This window comes from Solanum lycopersicum, chromosome 2, assembly GCF_036512215.1.
Source record: "Solanum lycopersicum chromosome 2, SLM_r2.1".
NCBI lineage: Eukaryota > Viridiplantae > Streptophyta > Magnoliopsida > Solanales > Solanaceae > Solanum > Solanum lycopersicum.
The window spans coordinates 45943925-45971059 of record NC_090801.1 but is presented as its reverse complement, the minus strand read 5'-3'; the positions used below and the strand labels follow the sequence as shown (position 1 = coordinate 45971059).

General features: G+C 37.3%; 1 protein-coding gene across 2 annotated transcripts in view; it reads right to left on the bottom strand.

Annotated features, from left to right (window-relative positions):
- Window positions 1-27135, bottom strand: part of LOC101259095 (probable inactive ATP-dependent zinc metalloprotease FTSHI 5, chloroplastic) — a 45852-nt gene that overhangs the window by 9945 nt on the left and 8772 nt on the right. For both annotated transcript variants that reach the window (XM_004231570.5, XM_010317393.4), the window contains exons 5-14: window positions 26851-27120; window positions 23908-23997; window positions 23696-23827; window positions 22569-22742; window positions 21741-21862; window positions 16365-16566; window positions 15699-15827; window positions 12689-12871; window positions 2309-2428; window positions 71-253 (exon numbers count right to left, since the gene is read on the bottom strand). In XM_004231570.5, the coding sequence (XP_004231618.2) occupies window positions 71-253; window positions 2309-2428; window positions 12689-12871; window positions 15699-15827; window positions 16365-16566; window positions 21741-21862; window positions 22569-22742; window positions 23696-23827; window positions 23908-23997; window positions 26851-27120 (1605 nt within the window). The remainder of the gene's footprint in view (window positions 1-70; window positions 254-2308; window positions 2429-12688; window positions 12872-15698; window positions 15828-16364; window positions 16567-21740; window positions 21863-22568; window positions 22743-23695; window positions 23828-23907; window positions 23998-26850; window positions 27121-27135) is intronic.

Here is a 27135-nt window from a genome sequence, read left to right as displayed (position 1 = left end):
GACTCCCAGTATCCACAGCAGAAAACATGAAAGAATTATAGTTCAAGAGGGCCAGAAGAGTCTGTACAACCTCTTCAGCCTGCTTCAGCTCTGAAGAAGAAAGAATGTTTTCTTCCCCAAATGGAAGCAATAGCTGGGCTGCAACATAAGAACCAAAGCAAAAAACTAGTCTCTTCTCCAGATATGATCTTGATTCAACATTCCCGCTGATAGAATCATTTTTAGCTTTGGTGATCTTTGTACACCCAATTCCCTGAAATCAGCAGGAACTTTGTAAAAGTCAAAATCTTCCAGGACACACCAAGCACACAATCCAATGAGGCAATATTACATGGACTTAGGTATGAGTGTTAATTGTATGCACCCCAGGTAATATTACATGGACTTAGGTATGAGTGTTAATTGTATGCACCCTACCCTACAAGATACCAAAAATTATAGGGTAAAATCCCTAAGGAGTTAGTGGGAGTGTCAACTTACAACTCACCTAACCTTATGGAAGACTGCTCAAACCACAGGGGCAGAAAAGAAGATTTATTACATGAAAAGCTGCAGGAGGATAGTGAGAATAAATCAACCCCCGGAGAGGGTTTCAGTACTGAATATGCTCTCATAAGGGTAAGAAAATGTACATAAACGCTACGTTCACAATTTACATTCATCCTTTTTAGTTCATTAATTTATCACAACTCTCACTGCGTAAAGCTACTCATTACAGGTAAAATGGGTAAAATAAAAAATTTAAAGTTAAATTGTTCCCAAATATAGAAATGGTCATTTTTCTTGCAACAGACCTATAAGGAAAGTGTCACATAAGTTAAAACAGATGGAGTAATAAAAAGGAAAGTGTGACAGAAAATGGGGCAGAAGGACATTGATCCTCTTACAATCCAAGTGGTGCTTGACATTCTTAGAATGTCACAGATATCCTAGAATTATTAGGATCTTGTAAATACAGCATAGCTTGATTTATGAACTTCAAAATGCTCCCAGTATCCTTTCCCGAGGTTCAAATCTAAGGTCCTTTCTGGGCCTCTAGAGTCCATATACTGGTGAGATTCGATCACCGGAATCCACCATTTCTTCCCTTATCTTCAGCAACATTTTCCTGTCTTTCAGTCATGGGAGACGACATCTTTTACTTTGTGGGTAGGTTTATCGTACAACATAACAAGGAAGGTGTCTAGAGCAGAGACATGGTACGATTGGGTTGAAATAGGTTGCAATATGATGACAAGGGCGAGCTTCAGCCAGAAGACAATGTAATGGACAGTTCATGTGTCATGAGGTGGAAGTTTCATGACCATTATTTAGCACTTTTGTTGAAGGAATTCGACAAATTTGGTCGATACATTAGCATCACTAATATGCAAGGTAAGAGGAAAGCAGTAATAATCAAATTCCTGAGTAGACAATCAATTCAGGTTTGGATATTGCATCCACACTAATGAAATTCATAAATGTCATGGCAAAAGAGGGCAGTTACATTAGCACATCGAAATACAGAAGAAGGGTCGTTATATGCAGAAACTGTCAGTAACAATAAATGGACTACAAGAGAAATAAATGTTGCTAGAACCAATTCCATTCTCAAAGTAAAATGAAATTGTTTAGTATCTTTACTATTTTGGTGTAAACAATAATGTTTAGTGGATGTAGATCAAATTGTACAGTTCATAGGAAATTTGTAATTATCGTGATGAATTTTGAAGGTGACCAGCATATCATAATGCTGAAGAATACAAACTTGCAAACTCTCAAAAAAAAAATGTCTGTAAGCATCACAAACCACCACTCCACACCCAACACCGTCAGTCACCACCATCACCACCAACCATTCGAGCAATCAAACTACCGCCATCACCATCAGCAACTACCGGCAACCACCTCTAACAACCTAACCACCTCCACCACAATGCTGCAGTCCTGTCGGACAATTACTACCACCAACAACAACCACCTTAAACCTAATATGTTGTGGATATAATATCGAAAAAAAATTATAATTACTAACTTTTTGATAAAAATAAATTATAAACACTTAATATTGAGAAGACATAGTCTTTCTTATTCAGTATTCAGTATTCAGTTCTAAAAAACATCTTTATATTTAAATGTATATTCAGAAACAGACATCTTAATCTTGTTAAAAAGAACGTCGGCTTAGTGGGACTCTTACTCTGTAGAACCATCACTTCTCTCATAGATTAATAACATTGGTTCAATAAGTTTCTCTAGCATTCTCTTTTAAAGTACAATCACACTTATCATAACAAACAGCTTCTAATGAAAAAACAGAATACAGTACCTCCCAAGAGAAAGGCTCAAGCCACAGATTATCCACAACATCAAAGTTTGGTAAAAGAAGAGCAATTAAACTCCGACCTGCAGCCCAAACAGCATGTGGAAATTTTGTTTCCATTGTCCACTACAAAAAGATTAAACGAACAATTAATTCATGTTGAGTCACACATGAGGAGACAAAAATGATGTTTTCAGTATAGGCAGTTTTAATTGACTATTAGCTAAAGATAACTCTGCCTTAGAAATTCTAGAGCTAGTTAATCTTTAGTTAACAAAGTTGTTGAACTACTAACAACGAGACTGAAGATTTCACTTGAACTCCCTGGCACTTGAAATCCTTTAACTGATGAGAAGCAAATTCTTTTTCTTGTGAAACTGGATGAGAAGCAAATTCTTAAGTTTAACTATTTAGTATTATCCACTGCAAAATGCCTAAGGAATTCATCAACAAGTCATGCCAAGCAGTGTTTGTGTTATGGTCCCCTGATATGGATTTGGTTATGGGGTGCTGAAATATTATATCTGATGTTTTCTTCCTACGACCTATTGTCTTGGTTTGTTAAGAAAGAACCTGCTGAATTTGAAATACTCAAAACTTGGCTAATTTTCTGCTTATATTTCCTGAGACACACAGATATATAAATACAACACTTATAAAATAACTACCCCCTAGAAACTAGGACATGACTTCCTAACTTAACTGGAATGAAAAATTGCACTATTACAGGAAACTAACTACAAATAAAAAGAAATTACTGCTACAACTGTAAGATAACTAAGAGTGGTAACATTACTCTCCTCCTTCAAATCGCGCTTGTCCTCAACCGCTAAGTGCGGAAATAAGCATTTCCCTCCTTCCCAGCAAACTCTTCCTCGTCGTCTTTAAAGTTAATCCAGAGTTATTTCTTGCATCGATGACCTCGGGTGAATGGTTCATCACAATTGAAACAAAGTTTCCTAAGTCGTCTTTCCTCCATTTCAGATTTGGTGAGTTTCTTCACAATCTGGCATGTTGTTGAGGTGATAAATTTGTTGCCTTAGATTTGCAAGCATCTAACGATTGCTAAGAAACGGATTGTTCCTTGTGTTCATGAAGTAGGGATAAACACATCGTCTTAGCCAAATCAGAAGGACTATGCAACTCAACCTCAATTGCTATATAATTAGCAAGACCACTGATATGAACTTCACTTTTTGTGATTGAGTGAGTGTACCGCCCGCGAAATTAACTGCTCAAACTTTTCAGGGTAATTTGTCACTGACCCGATCTGGCATTACTTAGCCAACTCTCCCAATTTTTGACTACTGATTGGTGGCCCGAATCGAAGGTTACATTGACATTTGAATTCATCCCAAGATGGTTGAGCATATCTATATCTAGTTGAAGAAACCAAAGTTGTGCATTGCCTTCTAAATGAAAAGAAGCAAGTCCAACCTTTTCTTCTTCTAGAGTTTGTTCGTGTCGAAAGAAGTGTTCACATCTATTCAACCATCCCAAAGGGTCCTCTTGGCCATTAAATCGTGGGACATCCAATTTTCTATGTTGAGGAATGATGAAACTTCCTCCTACTTCTAATCCTGACCCTCTTGCCACTTTATTTTTTCCCTTCCAACCACGATTCTTACTTGTATTTTCATTTGAATCACAATCAACCTTAGAATTCTCCAACTCCTTTGTGAGTGCATCCAAACGAGCATTTATTGCTTCGTGGCCAAATTGGTTGTACATTCTTCTTGAAACAAGTTTACCAATTGTGCTAGTTGATATTGAATTTGGTCTCTCATAACTCCCGTCTCTGATACCAAGTTGTTATGGTCCCTGATATGGATTTGGTTATGGGGCGCTACAATATTATATATGATGTTTTCTTCCTACGACCTATGTTGTTGGTTGAGACTTTGAAGTACCCAAAAACTTGGCTAATTTTCTGCTTATATTTCGTGAGACACACAGATAGTATAAACACAACACCTGTAAAATAACTACCCCCTAGAAACTAGGACATGACTTCCTAACTTAACTGGAACGAAAAACTGCACTATTACAGAAAAATTACTACTAAAAAAAATTGCGATATCTATTAGATAACTAAAGAGTGATAACAGTTCGACAATCTTTTGTTTATAGTCAAAATTTTATTGATTAAAAGATGCTCCCAAGACTACTCCCAATACTCCCCTCTCTCCTACTTCATAGGAGAGAGAAAACTCTCTTTCCGGCAACTCCTTGCCGAAAACGTCCTTTCTTTCTATTCTCAACTCCTACATTCTGTGGTAGCTTTTTCACGAAACTCTCTTTTTTTTCATTATTTTCTTCTTTCACTAGGAGAGATATTCCTCTCTTGATCTTTAATGGAGGAAAACAGGATATATTTCAACGCAGGCTTCAAGTCTTTCGATATCACAAGATGGACAGTGGGGAGAGACATTTGGTTTGAATGGGTTGAGAGAAGTCGCAAACTAATAAGAAGGTCTTCCATGAGTGCGAAAATTATCAAATGGCTATGCACAGTCCTCAAGGAAGCATCCAAGGATAGAGAAAAAGGAATCAGAAGATGGAAGTACAAAGAAAAATTCACTGAGACTTTCTGCACTAGGAAAGTGAATGAGTATAGTAGATTCTTGAGCATTTTAACTCTTACTGGTCGGGAAAGAGTAGTTATACTAGTTCCAGAGTTAGCTATAGATGTTGGGTGGGATGAGATAGCCTCTAAGATAGAGAGGTTCATTCAATGCTCTCACCAACTAAAGAATGCAGGACAACCCAAACTTTTTAAGAAGGACCTCTCTTATGCCATAGCAGCTGGGGAAAGCAAATGGAGATCAAACACTTCGGGTGAGACGAAGATATCGTACAGTAAAGAAAACTTTCAAGTTACAGATACACCAGGAGCAAGAGACACTGGACTTTTCAAGAGGTGCATTGTGGGTTCTTTTGATGAGGGAGAAACACAACTTCCCTCTTTATCAGACATCAGGAGATGGATAGGAGATGGCTTGCAGTCTCTTGGAAAGGAGTGTTTGGGATCAACATTTACGAGATGGCCAACAATATGTTCCTCTTCGAATTTCCAAACAGGCACATGGCAGAACAAATCGTACAGAAGGAGTGGAGGTGGGAGAAGATCAAATTTAATCTTCAATGGTTGAACCTGGTAGTAGGATGTGAAGATTCCAATAAAAAAGCCAAATCCACTTGGATTAGAGCTTTAGGAGTACCTCTACAACTCTGGTCATAAAGAATCTTCACAGAAATTGGAAATCTTTGCAGATGATGGGTCGAAACTGAGGAGGAGACGGGTTTGAAGAACCATTTGAAGTGGGCAAGAATTAAAATCCGTGGAGATGGAAAAAACTGCCCGAGCGAGATTTCGATTAAAGAGAGACTGGATAAAAAAATTTATCCCTATTTGCGTAAAGAGGAAAGTTTGATTCCAAATCTTGACGCCGGCGGTAGAAGAAAATCATCAGCTAGTCATGCCGGAGTTGGGAGAGTGTAGCAAAGAAACTGGAGGTCTACCACTGCCACTGTCTTTGGACCAACAGGTAATAGAGCTGTCTCCTACACAGAAAGGACAAAACTTTTTGAAAAATTCAGAAGTTGCGCAGATGGAGCACATGGGGCTCCCAGATACAGCTGGAGTCTTTTTATATGAGATCCCACACTCATGTGCTAAGGAAGTGGGACCCAAGTCTGTTTGAGAAACTTTTTGGGTTGAGACAATACTAAAAAGAAGATTGGGCTTGACAGAGCAAATATCATTTTAAATGACTTATCAGGGCCAAGTGAGGTAGCCTTTATTGATCCTTTATGCTTTGAAATAGAGGACCATGCTCCAGTTCTTAAGAGCACTCTTCTACACCTTGATACTACAACAAAGGAAGGGCATGCAGAAAATGGGAACTCAATTATAAATACAGGAGATGCTTCGAATCCCCCCAAACCGATAGCGATGGAGGTTAGCAGTGTTAAACCAGATTTATTTTTGGAAATTCAGAAGGGTCAAAATAACACAGCAAGCATGCAAACTGACAAATAAATTGAGGAGTGGGTGGTGGAGGATGCGTATCCCATACAAAATGACATGAGCTCAGCAGTACAAAAAGAGGAGACATCTATGTGGGTAAGACAAAATCTTGTCAAGCTGGGAAAAATGTTTGGTGTGGATTTTCAAGGACATGAGGAGGAACCTCTGGAGCTACTTATGCAAATAGACAGTTGCAGAGAAGCTAGGAAGATGGAAAGTGATTCTATTAGCAAAAGGCCGAGGTACAAGGGGGTTCAGGAATTGAAAAGGCTGACTTCTTTTGATATTAATTTCAGATCTGAGGGGAAGAGAGAGGGGGAAAGAGGACAAAGTTTTACAATGAATGTAAAACTTGTGTCCTGGAATGTTAGGGGACCAAATAGTGGGGATAAGAGGAGATTTGTGAAGAGTTTAATCTCCAACTGGAAGGCTGACATTGTATGTCTACAAAGTTAGTGGGGGAGATCCATGATATAATAAAAGAGATTTGGGGTGGTAGATAGGTTAAGTATGTTTGTTTACAAGCAAGTGGCACTAGGGGGGGGGTGCATTTTGATGTTATGGGACAGTAGATCATGGAAAGGGGAAGTGCTGGAAATAGGTTCCTACACCTTCACCTGCAAGTTTGAGACAGTGTTTCGAGATTTCAATTGCCACATAACAGGGGTCTATGCTCCTAATGGCAGAGTTGAGAGAGAGCATGTGTGGGAGGAAATAGGTGTTGTTAGAAGTCTTTTTGAGGGACCTAGGGCAGTGTGTGGAGATTTCAACATCATAAGATATCCATCAGAAAAGAGAAATTGCAAAAGGAGAACTCTAGATACGATAGAGTTCTCTGATTTTATTGAAGATATGGTCTTGGTGGACTTACAATTGGTAGGGGGTAACTACACTTGGTTTAAAGGGGACAATAACAACGTTGCTTCTAGAATTGATAGGATTTTAATTTCCAAGGAGTGGGATGCCAACTTTAGCAGAATCCAACAAGTGGTGTTACATAGATTGTGCTCAGATCTCAGTCCCATTGCTCTACAATGTGGAGCTTGGGAGCAAAACAAATCCTATTTTTCAAGTTTGATAATTGATGGCTCAACACGGAGGGTTTTGAGGAAAAAATTAAAGAATGGTGGGAGTCTTTGTATTCACTGGTAAGCCTGATTATATCCTTGGGTGTAAACTCAAGGCTGGCAAATTAAAGGAGTGGAGTAGAACCAGCTTGGGCAATCTAGTGTTACAAAAGGTCCAAATCCTAAATCAGTTAGCTTGCTGGATGCGGTAATGGAAAATAGAGTCTTGTCAGAAGAAGAATCTGCAATGAAGGCATCTTTGATTATGAACTATGAAGAACATCTTAAAAATGAAGAGATAGCATGGAGACAAAGATCAAGAACTTTGTGGCTGAAAGAGGGGGACAAAAATACCAAGTATTTCCACAAAGTGGCCAATGCACACAAAAGATGCAACAACATTGATCAACTGATAATTCAAGATGAAACAGTGAAGGATCCAGAGAGAATTAGAGGGGAGATTATTGGTTTTTATCAGAAGCTTTACTCAGAAACCTCATATAGAAGACCTTCCAGCAACCTAATCAACTGTCCAATGGTCACTGAAGCTGAAAACGAACTGCTACAAAGGGAGTTTGAGGAGCAAGAAGTACTAGCATGTCTGAAGATGTGTGCCATGGACAAAGCTCCTGGTCCAAATGGTTACACAATGGGGTTTTTTATCAAGTGTTGGGATGTAGTGAAGAAGGATATCATGGATACCTTTAAGAATTTCCATTCTCACCATATCTTTGAGAAGAGCTCTAATGCCACCTACATTGCTTTGATCCCAAAGAAGAATGGTGCCAAGGAACTGAGAGATTTTAGGCCCATCAGCCTCATCGAAAGTGTATATAAGTTGATATCCAAAGTGTTGACTGAAAGGCACAAGAAAGTGGTTGACAAGCTAGAGGATGCTCAACAGATGGCATTCATCAAAAATCGACAAATAATGGATGCCATTCTAATTGCAAATGAAGTAGTAGATTCAAGAATTACCCAAGGAAAGGCAGGAATTTTGTGCAAACTGGACATAGAAAAGGCCTATGACCATGTGAACTGGAAGTTTTTGTTGAAGATGTTTGCATGTATGGGTTTTGGAAGGAGGCGGATTCAGTGGATCAAGTATTGCATCTCTACTGTCAGATTCTCAGTCCTTATAAGTGGTGCACTAGAAGGTTTTTTCCCTGCTCAAAGGGGTCTGAGGCGGGGAGATCCCCTATCTCTTTTCCTTTTTATCATTGTTATGGAGGGCCTAAATAACATGATAAAGGTGGCTAGAGAGAAAGAATGCATCAAGGGCTTTGAGGTAGCCACAGCTCAAACCTCATATCAAATGGCAACATGGAAGTCACTCATTTACAGTATGCAGTAATATTTTATGATGCTAATGAGGGACAACTTTTGGTTTTAAGATCAATTTTGGTGTTGTTTGAAGAAGTCTCAGGTTTGCATATCAACTGGAGAAAGAGTCAGTTGTATTCTATTAATAATGTTTCTAATATGGAGGAACTGTCATGGATTTTGGGAGGGGAAGTAGGTTCTTTGCCTACCATTTATCTGGGCATGCCCTTAGGAGCCAAATCAAAGGCTTAGAACATCTGGAACCCAGTGATTGAGAAGTGTGACAAAAAGCTTACCAGATGAAGATCTCAATATATCTCCTTGGGAGGCAAAGTCACTCTCATTAATTAAGTTTTAGATGCCTTACCTACTTACATGATGTCCATCTTCCCTATTCCTAACAGGGTGATACAAAGACTTAACAAAATTAGGAGGGATTTCTAATGGAAAGGGACAGAGGAAAATAATTCCACTGTCAAACATTTAGTCAAGTGGAACAAGGTTCTCTGGGGGAAGAAACATGGGGGTCTTGGAGTAAGGAATTTGAAAAAGCAGAGCAAAGCCCTTAGACTAAAGTGGTCATGGAGGTATTCTCAAGAGCCTCAACCGTATTGGGGGAAAGTCATTCAAGCAAAATATGGAGAAGAGAACAAATGGATGACAAAGGAGGTACTTACACCATATGGGGTAAGCCTATGGAAGTCCATCAGAATCTTGTGGCTCTCTTGAAGATCAATATGAGCATCAGGGTAGGAAATTGCATCAAGACTTCATTTTGGGAAGATAAATGGTTGGCAACTTTAGCTTAAAGAGTATCTTTCCACATATGAGTGACTTGGCAGTGAATAAACAAGTGAGTGTAGCTGAGGTTTGGACACAGCATGGATGGAATTTCCAGTTTAGAAGGAATTTCAATGACTGGGAAATCGAGACTGTGACTGATTTTATTGGTAGGTTGGAAGCTTTTACAGGAACAAGCGATGAACATGATAGATTATGGTGGAGCAGAAATAACGAAGGCACATTCAAGGTAAACTCTGCATATAAGTTGCTAAATCAAGATGGACAACAACCTTCTCTTTGGCCTTGGAAGAGATTTGGAAACCTAAAGTCACTATCAAGGTGTGATGTTTCACCTGGCTTCTGGCAAGAGAAGCAATTTTAACACATGAAAATCTCAAGAAAAGGAAGTTAAGTTCTCCATGTGTTCTAGATGCTATTTATGTGGGGAAGAGGTTGAGACAGTCAATCATCTATTTCTCTAGTGCAGAATAACATCCCAGCTATGGAGGATTTTCATTAGTCTCAGGGGTTTTGCTTGGGCTATGCCTAACAGAATCACACATCTTTTATACAGTTGGGGAGAAGTATGGGTGGGAGCTGCATATAGAGATAGATGGAGGATTGTCCCAGCCTGTATAAGGTGGACTGTTTGGAAAGAAAGAAATGCTAGATGTTTTGAGAGCAAGAATAGTGATCTCCAAAAGATCAAACAAAATTGTATCAGGCTTTTTTGTTTCTGGTGCAAGCAAATGTATTTAGAGGACACTCAATCCATTATAGATATCCTAGGTTCCTGTTAGGATTCAGATTCAGTTTTCTTACTTTTTGACAAGCTGTAAATATGGTTTGGTGCAACCCAAGCACTGGTTTCAATGAATATATACAATGTTACCTTCTCAAAAAAAAAAAAAATATTGATGTTCTGGATAAACCCTGGTTTACAAAGAAAATAGAGGACCTATAGGAAATCTGAATATCTTCTGTATAGATTTTTTAGTCTCTCAACTTGTTATAGTGTCGTTATGATTGGCCAAATAGAGGCAAAAAGACTTTATTGGTGTTTGAAGGAAAACAAAATTCTGCACTTCTTAACGAGATAACTAATATTTAAACATATTTTGGAGCACAGATGATATTCCATCAAATAGAGATGATTCACTAGCTTTTACAGAGCTTCGATTAAATCACCTGCAAAAAAGAGTCTTTTTTTAAAACAAACTGGTAACTTTAAAAAAGAGCGTTTTTGGTGTTCATAGATCAATAAGACAATATCATGTGTATCATAAAGAGCAGAAATTGACAATCTTGTAATATAAGGGTTGAGGGTTCTCAAAGCCAAATGTATCAGCACAGGAAACTCAGTTAAATCACTTTTTGGATAGTGCTGGCTGTAGTAAAACAGCCGCTCATGGTGGAAGTGAATGGAGTGGCAACCAAGGGGGCAGCACTGGGAAAATAGCCCCACATGAACTTATGCATTGGAATTAAGGAGCGAGTGGAAGACTTTTCCCTCCACCTTTCAAAAGTTTGCTCTACATTTCCTTGTTTATTCCAATTTTCATTGATTTCCCATTATAATGCGACCTTGTACAGTTGATTCACTAAAATTTATGCATATGTTTGTTGTTAGAGGCTTTTCTACTTGTTACATTCAAATCATCAGCTTACGTGATTAGAAGGAAGGAAACAAGGAACCCTACATAAACAATTACACATAGTAACAAAAAAAGTTGTGCTATTTTGATCGAGGGAAGTTTTCATTTTTGTTTCATTTCCTAGTACATCAAGAGGAACAACCATTCCTCAAACAAAAAATATATCATCTAAATGCTACTCCCTCCGTTTAATTTGTTTAACCCACTTCTCTTTTAGTCTATTCCAACAAGAATGACCCTTTCCTTTGTTAGCAACTCTTTAATTTCAACTTTCCAAATGGCATTTTAATACCACAAGCAGGGGGGAGCTACAGCCTAGTAAGGTTGGTCAGGTGAACACCCTTCGTCGGAAAACTATACGTCATATGTAAGTAAAGTACTGTCTAATATATGTATATTGAATACATTGAACACCCTTATGCACAATATAAGTTGGTGGTCTGGCAGGAAGCACGCAAGTGCAGAGCTCACAGATCCCTGGTTCAATCCCCATTGCTGTATTTTTTTAAACACAATATTTTCCTGTGCTAATTTAGGTCTTTAATTTGAGGTGGTGATTCGATCCTCATTAGCTGCGTTTTTAACACAGTATTTTCTAAAACAGAAATAACACCTAATTATCAATCTTAAATTTTGATTAACCAAATAATTAAGATTTTTTTTATATTTTCGATCTATATTAAATGAAATTATTACGTATAACGTACTCTCAAGAAATTATTACGTATAAGACACTTTCAAGAAATTATTTTTAAAGATAATATAAAAGATCACTATCCAGTATTATATTTTATTATTACTTACAAACCATTCATTTAGAAAATGTAAAATAGTTAAGAATGTTATTATGGGGAAAAAAGTTTCAACAGTTCTCTTGAATTTTGAAACTTTAAATTACTTTGGATCATGTGAAAAGTTTCAACAATTCACTTAATATGAACTAGAAGGGTATATTCAACTAGTAGCTAAAATTGTTTTTGTTGACCTTTCCTATTAGTTTTGATTTATGCAATCGATAGTTTTATAATTTTAAGTTTCCGTATAATTTAGTAATTTTATGATATTTAATTTAATTTTTAAATTTGGGTGCACCTACCCATCCGTAAAAACAAATATTTTGTGCACCCACTCCGCTAAAAAAGAAAATTTATCAACTCTTTTATAGTTTGAACACCCTTGGCAAAATTCCTGGCTCTGCCACAGACCAGGAGATTAAAGGGCATTTTGGTTATTTCATATATCTCCACTGACCACAAGATTAAAGGGCATTTTGGTATATTTCACATATCTTTAATTTTAGACCACAGATTCACAAGTCTTCTTTACTTTCTTAAACTTCATGCCAAGACAAATAAGCCCAACAAATCAAAATGAAGGGAATATTACATTTAAACCAAAAGGCAATAAACAGGAAGCCTAGGTATAGCTTTACTACTAAGTGGGGTCAAGGAAATACAGTAGCATACCGGATATCTAATCATTCATTAAATAAATACTGACAAAGGAAATCAAAAATGGGAATGCTTACATCAAGAGGAGGATTTAGCAATTCAGTTCCATTGCTTATTTGACCATAAGGCTCCATTAGATCAACAACACTTTCTAAATTCTCTTTCGTCAATGTCAATCCAAGATGGTTCACCAGCATTCTACTAATTTGCTTAACAGCTTTGGTCTTCCTTAACCATTTCGGGACAAGGCTGCTGAATGTCTGCAGAACAGCAAACCAATTATCCAGTTGAAAAAATGGCTCGTTCTTTTTGTACGCAGAAACTCGGAAGTGAAGTTTAAACATTGAGATATGTTATGAATTATATACATAACAATAGAAGAAAATAAATGTGTTGAAAATCAGCCAAAAGTAGCTGAACATGGTAAAACTGTCTTGCAAAGAAACTTCATCAACTTTACCTTCTGAATCCTTTGCAAATATCTCAATGTGTCAGTGTCTTGATTTCATCATCATAAGATTGGTTTTAAGAGATCCGGGAATTCTTTTTAAAAATATCGGTTTTAAAGAGATTTGTTCGCATGAAATTCAGGACTTTAATGTATATCATCAGTAGAATGAGGATGTCAATTATCATAGATGTCATATTGATTTTCTGTGGTGCTGAAAGATAACAAGTGATACAGCTTAACCTAACTTTGTTTACTTTTGAAGCTATTTCAGGTTTACACATGAATATGCTAAAGAGCACTATCTACCCAGTGAATGAAGTTATAAACCTGAAGGAGCTGGCTGATATCACGAGCTGTAACATTGGCTTATTTCCTTCCACATACTTGGGTCTTCCTCTGGGTGATCAGTGTAAATCCACTGAAATTTGGACTGGGGTTATTGAAGATTTTGAGAAGAGGATGGCAACATGACAAATACAATATCACTCCTTTGGTGGCAGAGTAATAATTGCCAATCATGTTCTAGACAGCTTACCTACTTATTATGTGGCCCTGTTCCCAATTCCAACTGAGTTATATAACAGATTTAAAAGATAAGAAAGAACTCCTTCTGGGAAGGCAACAGGGAGAGGAACACAAATTTTATCTCATCGAATGGGAGAAGGTCACACAACCAAAATACCAATGAGGTATTGGCATTAAGAACCTTGCAGCCCACAACAAAAGGATGACGATGAAGTGGCTTTGGAGATACAACTTGGGAGAGGCAGGACTCTGCAAAGATGTTATCATAGCTAAGCATGGAAGGCTGAATCAATGGATTACAGATATTACTACACCTCCTTATGGAGTGGGACTGTGAAAAGGTATTAGGATGTTGAAGGACACATTTGATCAGAATGTTTACTTTTTGGGCAATGGTTCCATCCTAAAATTTTGGACAGACAAAGGGCTTGGTAATAACACTCTTCAGGAGGATTTCCCAGATCTGTTCAGAATTGCTCAAGATCCCCAATCATGTTATTGCTGCTAATAGAGAAGGGATCAACTGAGACCTGATATCTAGAAGGAAAATGCACGATTAGGAAGTGAATGATCTGGTAGATCTGTTTGCTAGACTACAAAATTGTCACATTAATCCCCAGGCATTTGATAAGCTCAAACGGGGACACCAAAAAGGAGTTCAAACAGTCAAAGAAGGGTACCAACAGTTGTGCTCTAGGAACCCCATGATAGATAACTGGCCCTGGAAACTCATTTGGAGGACCAAGCTACCTCCTAAGGTTGCTTGAATTACCTGGACAGTTCTATATGAGGCATGTCTCACCCAAGACAACATAAAGGAAAATCCAGCTCCCAAACAGAAGATATATGTGCAAAAAGAGGTTGAAACCCCCAGACACCTTCTTCATTTTTTTAAAGTGACCTTCTTTATTGTGAGGTGGCCTCAGAATTATGGAGCATGCTTTTTTGTCTCTCTGGTCTCAATTGGACCACCTCCCTCACAGTTAAGGAAGCTTATGAGAGTTGGAGCCTATGGAAAGTTGACAAAGCCATCAAGATGATCTGGATCATGATACCTGCTTGTATTTTTTGTGTATTTTGTTAGAGAGGAATAGGAGATGCTTTGATGGAGAGTCAACTGCTTTAGGCATATTGAAGGCTAGGTGTATTGCGAATTTGTTTAGTTGGTCCAACATGTATCCTGCTGAGAATGCAGAACAACTTCATTAACTCACTAGTTCTGGCTTTAGATAGTTTGTATAGTTTAGCCAGAGATTTTTTGTAAGCTCAAATGCCATAGCTAATAATTCTTGCATCTTCTTGATGCTGTTATTAATACCATTTACTTTATCAAAAATGCTGATGATGTTGTAGATGTTCCCTTTTATCATGTTCTTAAAATTCTCAGAATCTACAAACTAATGTTCAGTATAGGAAAGAGCAATGAGATCCATGGTCATCTCACTTTCTCCCTTTTCTAGTTTTCTCATAGTAGACTCACGGATAGACTCTTATCTTGTTTGCCTCTAAATGTGAGCTAACAGCTTGTAACATATCGTCATGAGACTACTAGACAGCTATATCCAATCCTACTGACAGGCTTTATAGCTTCGATAAGTGAAAATGTTTCTAACACAACCTTAACAGACACCATCAGATATTCATTTCAAGATGTAAAGATCCCAATTATTCTCCACACTTTTAAAATAATTACTCACTGGAGATAATGTATCTACAAGAAGTTCAAGCCCCACTATATTTGCAGCATTCTTCAAAGAGTGTGAAAAGAGCTGAGCTACTCATGAAAGTGAACAACAGATAACAGTATAGAGGAAGAAAGCATCTCACATGATGGGAAGCGAACATTAAAACAAAAAGTGAGGTTTGTCTAACAAAAAGCCTGATAACTCTCACAGCTTATTTCATGATATACTGTTAGCTGTCTCATATTAGAAAGTTCTTTTACTACGTGCTCTTTTTATTTCATGTTTAAGCATATTTACTTCCTCAAAATAAAAATTCTGTTCTCTCTTCTTTTGGATCCCTTCACATTCAAATGATAGATTAGTTATCTGAAAGGAGCTTGAAGTACATGCTGATACACTGTAGTATTTTAGCATTGCAGTAATTACCGCAAACCAGCTGCAGTACGTCATAAGCTCATCTATGTCCAGGAATTTGCTTCTAAAGGCGCTACCTTCCAAGGCCACGGGAACAAGTTTCAGTTCACTTGGACGCAAAAGAGCTGTTTTCTCTGCAACCTGTTAGGCAAAAGTAGCGGCTTTAAAAAATGACCAGTACTAAATTTGACAAAGCTCTTCTGTGCTGCGCTTAACATATGACAACAACCACTTCTAAACCAGTTGAAAACAGAAGAAGAAAGCAAAGAGTAATCAACTTAAGATTCACAAAAATGTACTAACCTGTGACCCTATAATATGCAATAAAAATCATAAAGAACTACCAATATAGGTTTAAATTGTTGCTGCTGAGACACTATCACAAAATCTTAAATCATTTCTAGTTAAGGTAATCAGGAATCCAAGTTAAGAGAAATTAGTGTACATGAGAAATTAAGCATCCCCATGCATGATCTAGGTTGATTCTCTATCCCCATATGATCAAGAAACTTCTCAAATTAAAAAAGGTGCTGTTTAAGAACTGGTTTCAGAGTAAAGTAGCCTGAGCTTCTCTTCAGTTCAATAAACTTGAAGGGCCTATATGATCCTCTGACGAAAATGAGAACTGGTGAGTTCAAGAAGAGTTGAGTCTGCAGATAAGAGACCAAATAAGCGCACCTTTCTCCAATCTACAAAATCTATAAGCTCTTCATCCATAGTTCCTTTTGCAGCTATCCTAAGTATCTTCTCTCTTTCAGCTTGAGTAGGCCGCTGAAGACGGAATATCCTATCCATACGACCAGGACGCTGCAAGGCCTCATCGATTTGCTTTAGATTTCTAGTAGTAGCCATCAAAACCACCCCATCCTGTTTTTCAAACCTGCAACATAAGATGGTACGAGAGAATAGTAAGAAACTAAACATGAAGATGCAATTATTTCAGTCAACTTAGATTATACTTTGACCAATTACAAGTAACAATACCCAAAGTATGTCCTAGTTACAGTTTATAATATGTGAAAATCCTCTAGAAGAACAAGATCCAGCACAAAACTGATGCCCTTGCTTGCAACAAAAACATTTTGGATATATTATCTAAAAACTATTACCCCCTCCATCAAAATTTAGGGTGTTTGACTTGGCAGGGAGCTTAAGAAAGATTCGGAAGAGAGGATCAAGCACTTTGGAAGGAAGTTATCAGTAACAAGTATGGCCAGAATAGCCATGGGTTTCCGATATGGTGAATATCCCGTATGGTGTCTCGGTGTGGAGAACTATCAGAAATTTATGGGGCCAACTACAACACAGCATTAGACACAAAGTGGGGAATGGGACCAGGGTTCTTTTCTGGAAAGATCACTGGATTGGTCAGGACTCCTTGATGTCTTCCTATCCGGATATATATATATATCCTTAGCTCATCTCCAGATGCAATGGTAAATGAGGTATGGTCTGAACAAGGGTGGAATTTCAGCTTCAGAAGGTTCTAAATGACTGGGAGATAGGGAGTAGCCGAGATGCTACAAACGCTGGATGATTTAAGGGCACAAATCTGGAAGTTGATGTAATGATTTGGAAACACAATCATGATGGTATGTTGTCAGTCAGCAGATTGTACAATAGGAAAGTGAAGGAACTGCCAGGGGAAATCTCTGGACCATGGAGTAAGGTATGGAAAAATAAAGTGCCAACTAAAGTGAGGTGCTTCTCATGGCTAGTGGCTAGAAGGGCATACCTAACTCATGAGAAGCTGCAAAGAAGAGGCTTTGAAATAGCCTCCTGGTGTTCACTGTGTAATGAAACAAATGAGACTAATAGCCATCTGTTCCTCCACTGCAAAGTCACTGCTCAATTATGGGCCATTTTTCTAAGCAGAACACACACACACTGGACAATGCCAGAGCACACTGCAGACCTTCTCAGTTGCTGGGTGAGAAAAGGGGGGAGTAAGAGCCAGAAGAAATGGTGGAACATGATACCCTCTTGTATATGGTGGACTATTTGGAGAGAAAGAAACAAGAGGTGTATGGAAAATACTGCAAAATCAGTACAAAAGATCAAATGGCGCTGTATGAAGACCTTCTGTTTTTGGTGTAATAAGGAGGGTATAGAGGATGCTGGACAGGCTTTAAACTTCTCTTCTTTATTCGTTGAGTAGCAATTTCTTGAGTTGGTTTTTCTTTTTTGGGTCACTGATGTAAATCTTTTTGATGGTTGCATACCCTCATTGCTGAGGAATACAACTTTACTTTATCAAAAAAAAAGAAAGAAAGAAAGGCTTTTGACATTTCTAGTCTAAAACAAGCCATAGATACTTGTGTTATTATATATTTTCTCATTGAGGATAAATGAAAAGTTTTAAGTCAACTTGTTTCTAAATATGAAAGAATGACATTCTTTTTTGGAACAGATTAAAAAGAAAAGTATGACACATAGATCGGGACAGAGGAGAACTGCAACAAAGGGGAGATCAAAATGTATTTGTCAAAAGCAAAATCAAGTGTGACATTAGGAAGTCACACTTGAAGTGACCGAAGAGGTGACTACTCCTTATGGGTCAGCCTTTGGAGGTCCATTAGGAATCTGTGGATCAAAGTGAAGTACCGCTCAAAGGTGAAAGTTTTTGATGGGAGACAGACCATGTTTTGGAAGGATAATTGGCATGAGAAAGGAAACTTGGAAGAATTATTTCCTGACGTTAACAACTTAGTTACATTTCAGTTTAGCAGATTTATGGACACTACAGGGGTGGAACTTCAACTTCAGAAGACATCTAAATAACTGGGAAGTTCAGAGAGTAGCTGAATTTCTCAACACAGTGGAGCCTTTTAATGGACTTCAGACAAAGGAGGATACTCTATGGTAGACAGGAAACAATAGAGAAGTATAAAGTTAATATAGCTTATAAGCTGATGGATCAGTCAAACCAACAAATTACAAATTGGCCATGGAAACAAATATGGAAAAGCAGAATACGACATAAAGTATCTTGTTTTGTCTGGCTGTTGGCCAACGAAGCAGCCCTTATTCAAGACAATGTCATGAAGAGAGGGATAACCTTATGCTCTAGATGCTTTCTTTGTGGGGAGACTTTAGAGACGGTTAATCATCTGTTTCTACACTGCAAGTACACTCAAGTTCTCAACGATTATGGAGTATCTTTTTGAGTATCAGATGCATCTTCCGGACTATGCCTAGGAAAGTTTCTGAGGCTTTACAGAGTTGGGAGGAAGTAAGAGTACTGGCAAAAGACAAAGGCAGGTGGAGACCTGTCCCTGCTGCAATATGATGGGCAATATGAAAATAGAGGAACTCTAGGTGTTTTGAGAGCACAGAAACCAGTGCAGAAAGTAAAGCTCAACTGCATTTTGCTATTATGTTTTTGGTGTAATCAGTTATACTCAAATGATACTCGCTATAGTTGATGTTTTAGACTCAATTTAGCCAAAGAGCAGTAAGAAATGGGGCCATTTGTATATAAGGTTTCAGTACAACCCATTTACTGTTTTGTGATATAATACAAAGTTACAAGTTCAAAAAAGAAAAAAACAAGTGTGACAAGCTTATTTCTTGCTGGTATAGGCAAATTGCCATTCCTAAAATAATAAGTGACACCGCGTACAGGCCTTCAAGTTTTGCAGATACTTGAATAGGTTTCACCAAATTGCAGATCCTCTGAGCACCAACAAGGCCATGAATTTACTAATATATGAGTATTTTTTTTGTTTTTTTTTTGAGAAGGTAACAGTCTTGTATTATATTCCAAAAAACAAAGCTGCCACAACTTGTTACAGGTTTACTAATTACAAATGAGTATCAGGAAGATCTTTAATCCTAATAAACAAAAATTACAAGGTGCCTAAAGCATTCATTACTAATATATGAGTATTGATTAGCTTGATTTTTCAAATATAAACTACATTAATCTTCCGTCTTCCAAAAAGATTGATTTTTGAATACCCAAAGAAATTCATCCATTTTTTAAAAAAAATTAAAGTTCCCAAAGAAATTCATCCATTTAAGTAATGTTTCAGATAGTACACCTTTCTAAGAGCTAATTTGTCAATGAATTGAGAAAGTAAAACGATTCTCAATTGGGCCCACAAACTTTTGCCTATCAAGGCTAGGCTAAATTCCTTTTCACTTTCACTAACTTTCTCCTTCAACAAACCAAAGAAAATGATTTATAGTACTCCACTTGCTCCACCAAATTCCCACTTATAAATTCTCTTCTAGCATCCCTATTTTTGAATATTGTGCAAAGGACAACAAATTTCCAAGATCATGTAAAAAATCGACAAGGCATAATATATAGATAGACACCTTAAATTGGCCTTAACGAGCAAGTAAAGACCCAAACTAACACGGGGCCAACTTAAACCAAGTTCATGTGTCTAGATGTGCATTCTCAAAGTGTAGGTCTTTACATGTCAGTTAAGTCCAAGTTAAGGTGTCTATCTACGTGTTACAACTTACACCCAAAATCCAATAACCTCAACTTACACACATGCCCAGGATTGAACATCTAGAGCATTGACTATAAAATTGCAGCCTAACATTGAGTAACCCAACATTACAGATAGGGTTAGCTGTAATAATATATTAAGAAAATGAACCTTGAGCCTAATACAAACAAAAAACTAGTTCATGACGTGACAAACTACAGACAATACTATTAACCCAAGTGAGAACTGAGGTATAAACTGACTGCATTAATACATCTAATAGTAATGGGGGATGCATTTCACCAGAACAAAGAAATAAGAAAGACATAAAAGCAGGATGATGATGAAGAACAAGAACAGAACATTATGTCTTAATAGGATGCAATGTCTTAACAGTAGGAATGACCAATGTAAAAACATTTTTTAGGAATAAGAACATTTACTTATTATTATAATTTGTTTCAAGGAAATTCAATGGAGAATTCCCCATAGCTAAATGAGTACTAATATTATTCTAACTAGGCAGGGATTTGTTCGTCATTTTAGGTTGTTCACTTGGAACACAAAATTTGAACTCCATCTAACTTTTTGGCATGAAATTGGCAATGATATTCACCTGAGAGAATGGACATACCTCATTGTAGATGACTGTTGTAAACCTAAAACTACTAACTTGGGTTCTTTCTTCTTTTACCAGCTTAAACCTTTAGATAAAATGGCAGACACAACTTTATACGATATCAAAGTGACACAGGTCCTATATTCGAGTCCCACCACCATCCGTCAACAAAATATCCCTACGTTCATTCTTGGCTTAAAATAAAAAATTAGGTTTGCACATGAGAAACCATATGCTAAGCTAAGTTGCACAGACTCTTCACTTTCGATGCCGCACCCATGTCGGATTCTCCAAAAATACACTACTTTTGCGAATCCCACACGCACCCCTTGACATTATTGAAGAGTCTGAGCAACATATATGCTAAGCCTAATATAGGCCAATTGAGTATCTTAATTAAGCTTTTATATGAGTTGGTAGACACAACTCAACAATGTAAAAGAAGATAAAGTTGAAATTTAGAATAATTACAAAATCAACAAGGGTACTTTATGGAAGAATTAACAGCTAGTAAACCATATCAGTTCTTTTTTTTCTTTTGACAACCGAGGAATCCCCTGGGAACAGCTAACCAACATCAGTTGACCCACAAGTTCCAAACTCGAGGAAGTATAGCTCCCCTTCTACCCTGCTCCAGCTTAAATATTGGGATCTATGTCAAGATGGCATGTGTAAAAACCCGCTTGTGTAGGTGGGGAAGAAAGAGTTTGAGGTCGGGTAGGACCACATACATCTTGGTTGGTTCCACTACTGAGGATCTATCCACACATCCAATATTGTGTCCTTACCACTAATTAAAGCCCGGGGTCTTCATATCAGCCTACCTTCTCCTTCTCCACATCAAAAACAGACATAACTATTATAGAAGATGAGTTGGGTAACTCAACAATAGCTATACGAGGCCATTTTCCTGGTGAATGAGTTACATCAAGATGATGGTTTTCAGTTGCTGCAATATCTAAATTTGTTAAAACTCATTAACTCACTTACCCATCAAGTTCCACCAAAAGTTGATTGATGAATGCTTCATGATCCTGCTTCTTAGTGTGGATAAACTTCCCTCTGACTCCAGCAAAGAGGTCAAAATCCTCCACAAATATGATTACAGGAGCCTGAACAGGATAATGCAGTTAGCAGATATCACTACAAAAAACAGCTCAGAAAAATGCACCAGATGTGTTCCTTGACATGATACACTATATTATTCCTTCAGTATTGTTGACTTCTCCTCAAATTATTTGTGAAAGACTCGGTCAGTCGAGGAAAGATCATAACATTAAGGGGGTGTTTGGGTTGACCTTTTTTAAGTGGCTTATAAGCTAAAAGCTATAAGTTGGGGACACCCAAATTTCGGCTTTTGGCCTTTTTTGTACCTTTTTAGCCTAAAAAGTGCTTTTGTGTTTCCGGAACACTTCCAAAATTAAAAATGGGCTTTAAAGCCAAAAACTACTTAAATAAGCCAATCCAAAACACCCATAAGTCATTACAGTAATGCTTTTACAAAAAATTTTCTTAGCAGTCTTGCATAAAGTTAATTATGAGCTCCACTCCAAGATAAACATGTTTTACTTGTTTCCTTTCCACAAAAACATGCATGCAAATAGACCTATAAACTTTTATGAGTACATGCAAAGGGAGATATGTCTTTATTTATTATCCATGCTATATCAGCAGCCAATTCCAACAAGACCCTCCTCTTCTTCCTTTATTTACTTTGAATCCCAGAATAACGAAAAGAAGAAGATGCAAATTACACCATAACCAGGTATTGGAAATTGTAAGGAGAGGCAATACAATACACAAAGAAACCAGACTGACCAGATCACGTGCTGTTTGAAACAGCTCTCTAACATTTGATGCACTTTGGCCAACCCACAAACCAGCCTCTAACTGCTGGGCTTTAACTTCAACAAGTGGCACCTTAGCTTCTGCTGCAATTGCCATAGCTAGGGTTGTCTTTCCAGTTCCTCTCTCCCCCACAATAAGAACTCCCTGTCATATCACACATGAAAGTGCAAGCATAAAGCATCATTTTAGCTCTTAACATATTTTGTGGATATGCACATATACTCACCCACGCACACACAAACAATGCTGCTGGGTTTTTTTGGGTGTAAAAGTGGTAACCGTTTATAAGAACCATTGTTAATCATACAGTAGATTGGCCATATATTACAAAGAATGCTCATTATGGTACAAACATTTTTTTATTACTTATTTGGAAGGTTATTAACATAGGAAATGACTGTGCATGACTGCATGCATTGCATTATGACTATATGTTGTTAACCAAGCCAAGTTGGTGTGTGTTATACTCCTTTCACCATTAAGCAGATGCTGAATCTTGTTGCACCAGTATCAGAAATAAATCTTACCTAAAGACAAACTAACACAATACACGAGGACTTAAAAGGATCAATTGGAGTATAAAGGTAATATATCGGAGATCTAGATCAATTTACATCTGACTTGATGTCAAGCTAGCACATCAACCTCGAATCTGCACATAGAAAAGCCATTGAACTTTACTGATACACAAATTGACAACAACATACAGCAAGAATCCTTCTTGTAGGACCAGAGAGATTATAATTATTGTTGAGGGGACCATAAACTTCATTTTAAACATCAGAATGCATTACACCATAAATGGTTTCTCCTCAGTATCATTCTTTCTCACAGGTTTATCGTTTATTTTACTTAGATAAGCATAAGATATTTAAACAACCATATGACTGAGTTCTTCATAGGAAAGTGAAGGCCCTTAATACATTAGTCTATGCATGTATATTTGTTAAGTAGAAAGTACATAGTGGAAGTACCTTTTCACAGTCACAAATTTCTACACATAAGTGCACTAGTAAAGAAACAAATCTCTTGGAAAAAAGCAAATTTACCACCATCTTAAACTAAGAAATTCTCAAACACCACTTGCAGTAACATACCCGAGGGGCACGAGCTCCCATTTCTTGAAAAGCGCGAGGGTTTTGCAGAAATGCCACGACCTCATTAATCTCTTCCCTCATAGACTCAATGCTTGCAAAGTCCTTCAAACTTATAGGTGGATTCTTCACCCTCTGGGGAACAAAAAAAGAAGATTGATCACCAAAAGCAAATATACCAAGGCACTGTCATGATAAAGAACAAAAGTGCAAACCTTCATCTGATCAAAAGCAGTACTGATTGGATCAACACCCGCCTTCTTCTTTTGCTTTATTCTCCTTGTCCTAAACCTAAAATATGCTTTCTGCAGCAAATTGTAACAATTATTAATAAACTTGACTAAAAAAATTATTGCAAGAAGTAACAATGTTGCAAGTCGTTAATTCAAAAACATATAACTTGACCACATGCAATCCTTTCAAGGAAATTGTCCTCGACAAAAATTGTCTTGAATTGTAAAACCTTTTGCAGAAAAGCAAAGATATGAGCTCGACTAGACTACCATTGATCAAGATGTTCTTGATATACGGGCAAGTTGTACCCCATTCTGTCTTTTATGGATTCTAAAACCTGTGCACGTTTTCAATTTAAAAGCATCATTTTGAGATATGAAAAACTTTACAGTAATGAGATAAAAGAGGTGATCCAGCACAAGTTCCTCATAGAATGCCCTGGAAAACCAGAACTGACACCCAATGGAAGGACAATAAACAATGCAAAAAGGACACACTACACCTCAGTCTGAAACAAGTCGGGTCGGCTATATGAATCCTCACTGACTACATTACTCCATTTAAACTATAGCATGCCCATACTATGCAAATATATATTAGAAGTATAAATCTCTATAAAATTAACCAGTCCTAGAAAGCATAAAAACCTGCTGCAAAAGTTCTAATGTTTAAAAATACTATAGAGTTATATGTATTGCCTATACATATCGTTTTGTTCCATGTGCTCTTATGATAAATCTTCAAACTACAGAAAGGACGCTTGGTAGAAATATATGGAGTACATATTTTTCAGCAATCTCAGATGAGCTAATGAAGCAGATCAGCAGTGGAGGAAATATGACATGAAATCTAGAAACCAAAAATTTCCGAAGGTACCAGATGACAATAATTTTCAGTAGTAGACAGATCCTTTGGATGAAGAACAATATCAATGTAAACGGATCAAAAGGAAGAAGAATAATATAAATGTCAACCATAGAACTAAGGGTGGTCTGGTAGCTTAATCCTTAAGGCTACATTGTATTAGCCTCCACATGCAAATATATATCACACTAAGCCTCCACATTTACCATTAGTTGGTTTGACTGGAAACTAAGTATCCTATTTAAATCAACATCCATGCAAACCTCCCCCCTCCCCCCAACTCCCCCTCCAGGAGAAAACCCAATGAATACCACTAATATGCCCCTAATTACCTCGCCTTTCTCCATTGCTTTTCACACACCTCATATTTTCGATTTTGATTTATCTTATTTGAACTACTTTTTGTTTAGTGATTTCGATATTTATTTTCTTCATACTTCAACGTTTCTGATAGCTTTGGGAAACGAATCTCCAGTTAGTTCCACTCTTCAATCATACTTGCATATAGTTTGACAATTAATTTTTCTTAAGTATATATATTCATGACTGCTTGGTTAAAGTTCATCGTTTTATCAGTTTCCTTGGACACTATTCCAAAAATCAATTCTAAGAGCTAATAAAGATTATTTCAACCAGGCTACTTTGTTTTCTTTAAAGTAGGGTTAATCTTATGAAAAAGTAGAACCAACATAGTGCTGTTTACAAGATGTACAAAAGACATAAGTACTTTCACAATAAGCTAATTAGGGAGCAAATCCAGCATATTTTCTGCCATTTTCAACTTTTAGTTTCATTGGAGTAACGAAACTAATTATCTGAATTAATTCTCTAAGATCAATTCTAACAATCAGAAAAGATTTTGATAAGCCAACCAAAGGCCCTTAGAAAAGAAATTCTAGAGTATTTGCTACACAATTAAAATTATCCTCGTCACCCTTGATACCTGAAAAAAATAAGTGTATGTAAACCTTTTATCAACATTCCTATCACACCACATTGCATGCCTCCTTAATGCAGTTCTTATATTTCAACGATTCGACTATAATAGGCTCTTTTCCCATCATCGAAATAAAAGATCCCAAACTTGTCTATTATCTTTTTTCTTTTGACATGTTAGCAACAACAACAAAAAGAAAGGAAAGGAAATACTTAAATGAGTGTGAAGAAGATATACTCCAGTTCAAAGGTGACAACAGAGAAACCATCACACAAAAGATCATCAGCACTCTAAATATCAGCACAATTTACTGGTATAAACTAGGTTTTTCTCCATATTGGAGCCTGAAATTTTGAATTCACATTTTCTTTACAACCCTAGAGTTTGAACCAGCTCCTACACACCTCGACCAATTCCACAAGGTACCTGCTGTCCCCACCAGCACAGGTACCGGGTAACTCTGTCAACAAGGCTCGGACTTATAGGAAGAACTCACCTAGCGTTTTTTTCTCCATTGGAGACCTCATCATTAACCACAACGCCACACCCTTGATAAAAGCTTTGTAAACATGTATATATATTATTTAAACAAATTAAAGGGTGTCATAGTTACAAGTTTTTGCAAAGAACCACTTAATAGAAGAGTTAGTAATACAACAAAAAGCACCGTACGGAACAGCAGAGAAATGAATGCTCTTTGTAGTAAAGAGATATTACTCCCTCCGTTTCAATTTATGTAACCCTAATAGACTGGGCACGAGTTTAAGAATGAAATGCAGACTTTTGAAACTGATAGTATTAAATATGCCATAATATGGCCACAGTACTTCCGAAACTTGTGGTCTTAAACATGCTATAATGTGTGTGGCTATAAAAGCTTTTCACTAAGGGCAAAATGAAGAATTTAAAGTTAATATGTTTCTAGATTTAGAAAGTAGACATACTTTTAAACATATTAAAAAGATAGGGTCACATAAACTGGAATGGGAGAGTAATAACTAAGACATCAAAGCAAAGAAGCTATGGCCCACTTCATTAGAGAATGCTCTATGTTACGGCTTAAACACAAATATACAATAGCCCAGACACTAGATACATAGCTGAGTCGAGGAGGTAACTATACCACTCTCTGCAGCTTCCGTATGTTGGGATTTATCCTTAAAGGTCCATAACCAAGAAGTCGTGGAATTTTCCTCTTCATAAAGCGAATCACATGATACAATACATAGCCATATACTGCAGTTCTAATCAAAAACCAGAGATACCACTGAAAATCATCTTTGTTTCTTGATCTGAAACTCATTTCAGCCTCAGATTGCCACTTCAAGTACCACGTTGAAGCAACAGATTGATCGAGATACTCTGGCCACGCCATACCCAGCCGCATCCTCACCTACACCACAACAGC